Source organism: Piliocolobus tephrosceles, unplaced genomic scaffold, assembly GCF_002776525.5.
Source record: "Piliocolobus tephrosceles isolate RC106 unplaced genomic scaffold, ASM277652v3 unscaffolded_40109, whole genome shotgun sequence".
Taxonomy (NCBI): domain Eukaryota; kingdom Metazoa; phylum Chordata; class Mammalia; order Primates; family Cercopithecidae; genus Piliocolobus; species Piliocolobus tephrosceles.
The window spans coordinates 1-3201 of record NW_022324432.1 but is presented as its reverse complement, the minus strand read 5'-3'; the positions used below and the strand labels follow the sequence as shown (position 1 = coordinate 3201).

The 3201-nt window shown below is 57.1% G+C and overlaps 1 protein-coding gene across 1 annotated transcript; it reads left to right on the top strand.

The window, feature by feature from the left end:
• Positions 1-306: 306 nt before the first annotated feature.
• On the top strand, positions 307-2879 carry LOC113223234 (ficolin-2-like; the record flags this gene model as incomplete). Its single annotated transcript, XM_026452746.1, has 3 exons — positions 307-457; positions 2014-2127; positions 2826-2879. Coding segments are annotated over exons 1-3 (268 nt in total), but the record flags the coding sequence as incomplete, so codon positions are not given.
• Positions 2880-3201: the final 322 nt, after the last annotated feature.

Below are 3201 nucleotides of genomic sequence, written 5' to 3'. Positions count from 1 at the left end.
GTCTTTAGCAAACCCTTCCTTGTTCCCCGTTCTCAGCTCATGGTGTCATCTGCTTACCACCAAACAAAGGTGGGAGGCTGGGCCTGGGCTTTGCGCAAGGCCACAAGCAAGTCAGCCTGTTCCCCGGAAGGAGACCGTCCCCCTGCAGGGATGAGAGTCGCCATGGTATCCCCAAGGGGTGGGGCGGGGGGGGAAGGGAGCAGCCCTGGAGATGATCTTTCACCTCCTGCTGACGTCACCAAGCCCACGGAGAGGAAGCGGCTGTCACTCGGAAGATGAGAAATTGGAGTCTGAGGGAGGCTGGCTCCTCCAGCCCTATAAGAGTGCAGGGACCTCTTGAAGCAAAGACCAGAAGAGATGGAGCTGGACAGAGCTGTGAGGGTCCTGGGCCCTGCCACCCTGCTGCTCACTTTCCTGGGCTTGGCCTGGGCTGTCCAGGCGGCAGACACCTGTCCAGGTAAGGGCACTCCAGGGCCTCTTTTTGGAAACTTCTCATCCCTGAAAGCTGGCGGCTTTGTGATTGGTGGCTTCCTGGCTTCCAGGCCTTGCATCAGGCCATGTGGTGCATCGTCTAGCAAAACAGCAACTCTGCACACCTCATCTTATGTGAACAAATGCAGAGGCCCTGAATGGATGTGGCATCTCAGAGACGGGGCTTCTTCTGCTTGCCCTCCCATAATGGAAACCGAGGCAGGTTTCCACCCTCCCTGGGCCACATGTCCCCCTCTAAGCATATAAAGCGCAGTCATGGTGTGTGGGGAGGTGGGGCTTGTGGCGCCAGCTGGACAGACACCAGTCAGATATTCTGCCATGATCACCATCACGGAGAGACAGGGTGTCAAGCGGGGGTGAGCAACCAGCACTGTGGGACCTTTCCGTCCAGCACCTGCTGGGCTCTGGAGATGGCATTTCCCATGGTGTCCCTGATGTGGCACAATAAGGGTGACATGGTCCCCACGAGTTCTGGACCTCCTTCGGGGCTCCCAAGAGGACACTCGGGTGCCAAACCATGGGCTTCAACGCATGGGAGGGCAGGTTGAAAATGCAGGTTCTGGAGTCAGGTCCTGACTTCATCCACCTGAGGCTGGGATGGAGGGTCAGGAATTGGGATGCTCCCGAGGCTTGCAGAGATCCGTGTCGGGATTTCTGGAATGCATGTGAGACACAGAGATCTGGGGTGTGCTGTGGCTGGCATCACATTCAAGAAGCCATCGGTGGAGTGAAGTGTGGCACAGGCCAGCAACAGCAGAGATTCGCTTGGAAACTCCTAGTGGCTCGTTGTGGAGTGGTGGGGTTAGGGTGGCGTTATTGTCTTCCTTAAACACTTCTAGGGTTTCTAAATGATCAAATAATAGCACGTGTTATTTTCGTAACACACTAACTTGAATTTGAGTTATCTAATTAAAAACAACAAAGCTGCATTCCAGTTCTAGTTTTGCACCAACTTGTTCTGTGTCCTTGAAGGACACCTCCCTGTGTGGAGGAACGAGGTGGACCCACAGGAGCCCATTTATTCTCAGATCTGTTCCAAAATCAGGTGTGGGAGTCGCGATGGTAGCCCTCTCTCCCTGCCCTTCTCACCCGGTATTGATTACAGAACAGACGAGATTAGGATGCTATCCTAAACGGTAGGAGCTGAAATGAACCTGCACCCCTAGGTAGGTAAGGAAACAGAGACTCAGAGGGGTTAACGGACTTGTTTCAGGACGCACAGTACTGAGGAAGTAAGGTTTGCCTTCGGGCAGGGTAGCCTCCAAGGCCAGGGTTCTGCCCCAAATCACCTTCCTGCCTGACCAGTGCCCGAGAGGTGAGGACAGACCAAGTGGCCACCGGGGCAGGAAAACCTCCCTTCCAGGTGACCCTGCAGGTGAGGGAGGTGGCTGTGGTTATAGCCATCTGCCGAGCCCTGATGTCAGTAAGGTGGCAGGTGCCTTTCAGTTGAGTGGTGTGTATGTGGCTCAGTGGAGTCTTCAGGCCCAGGTGACACTAAGTGGCCACCTGTGTTTTTTGCAGAGGTGAAGGTGGTGGGCCTGGAGGGCTCTGACAAGCTCACCATTCTCCGAGGCTGCCCGGGGCTGCCCGGGGCCCCTGGGCCTAAGGGAGAGGCAGGCACCAATGGAAAGAGAGGTAGGTGTGGGCCGGATCAGGAGGCCAGGCATGGCGGGGGGGCACTGGCTCTTGCTCTTTTTGAAATTAGATGCTGAGTGGGGCAACACCCCCCCTCCCCCCCACTGCTTTGTGGTTCCTGGATCGAGAGCCTGGGTCGGGTCCCTGCTACAGCCAGGAGCAGAGCTGACTTCTAGGGCCCAACAAGGCTCTGAAATGGAGGGAGTGTCTTTCTTAACTATTTCATGAGCTCACATTTGGACACGCTTTTGTAGCTCTGTCTCCTAGTCCTTGATCCAATTCCAGCTTTGCTCGGCCACCTGCACGACTTCTAAGTTCTATGTCCTTCTGCCTTCCCACCTCAACACGGAGGCCACGACACTCTTCTCCACCTGTCTCAGATGAGGAAATTGGGGCTCAAAGAGTCCAGGGATTTCCCTCTGTTCTCACACTTGGAAGGAAAAGAGCTGGGATTCCACCCATGGTTTCCGGATTTCCAGCTCCCGGCCCCTGAGTGAACAGGAGAGCCCCATGAGGCCTGGGTCCTGGGTCTAGAGCCTTCTGGTGCAGGATGGGCAAGCCCGGGCGGGGCCCCAGTCACATCGTAGCAGGAGCAGGGTCATGGCCATGATTGGAGATGACAGCCGCCAGCTCCAGGGTGGGCCCTCTGATCCTGGGGCGAGGAGTTTTGCTCAAGGCAATCTCTTTGGAAATTGCAGGAGAACGCGGCCCCCCTGGACCTCCTGGGAAGGCAGGACCACCTGGGTCCAAGGGTAAGGAGGGGACAAGAGTGAGGAGGGGCTTTGAGGGCCTTCCAGATCCAGCTGCAGAGGAATGTGGGCGGGTCTTCTGGGGCTGCCACGTTGTCCTCCGGTGGGAGTCCACGCCTGCCCAGGCAGCGCTCCTGGGGCTCAGTCCAGGGCAGGGGTCTCAGTGTGAGGGCTGGTTCTCGATGTGTGTGTGTGGGGGGTCTCAGTTTGGGGGAGTGGGGTCCTCAGTGTGGGAGCGGGTTCTCAATGTGTGTGTGGGGGGGTCTCAGTTGGGGGGGGTGGGGTCCTCAGTGTGGGAGCTGGGTTCTCAGTGTTGGAAGAGGGG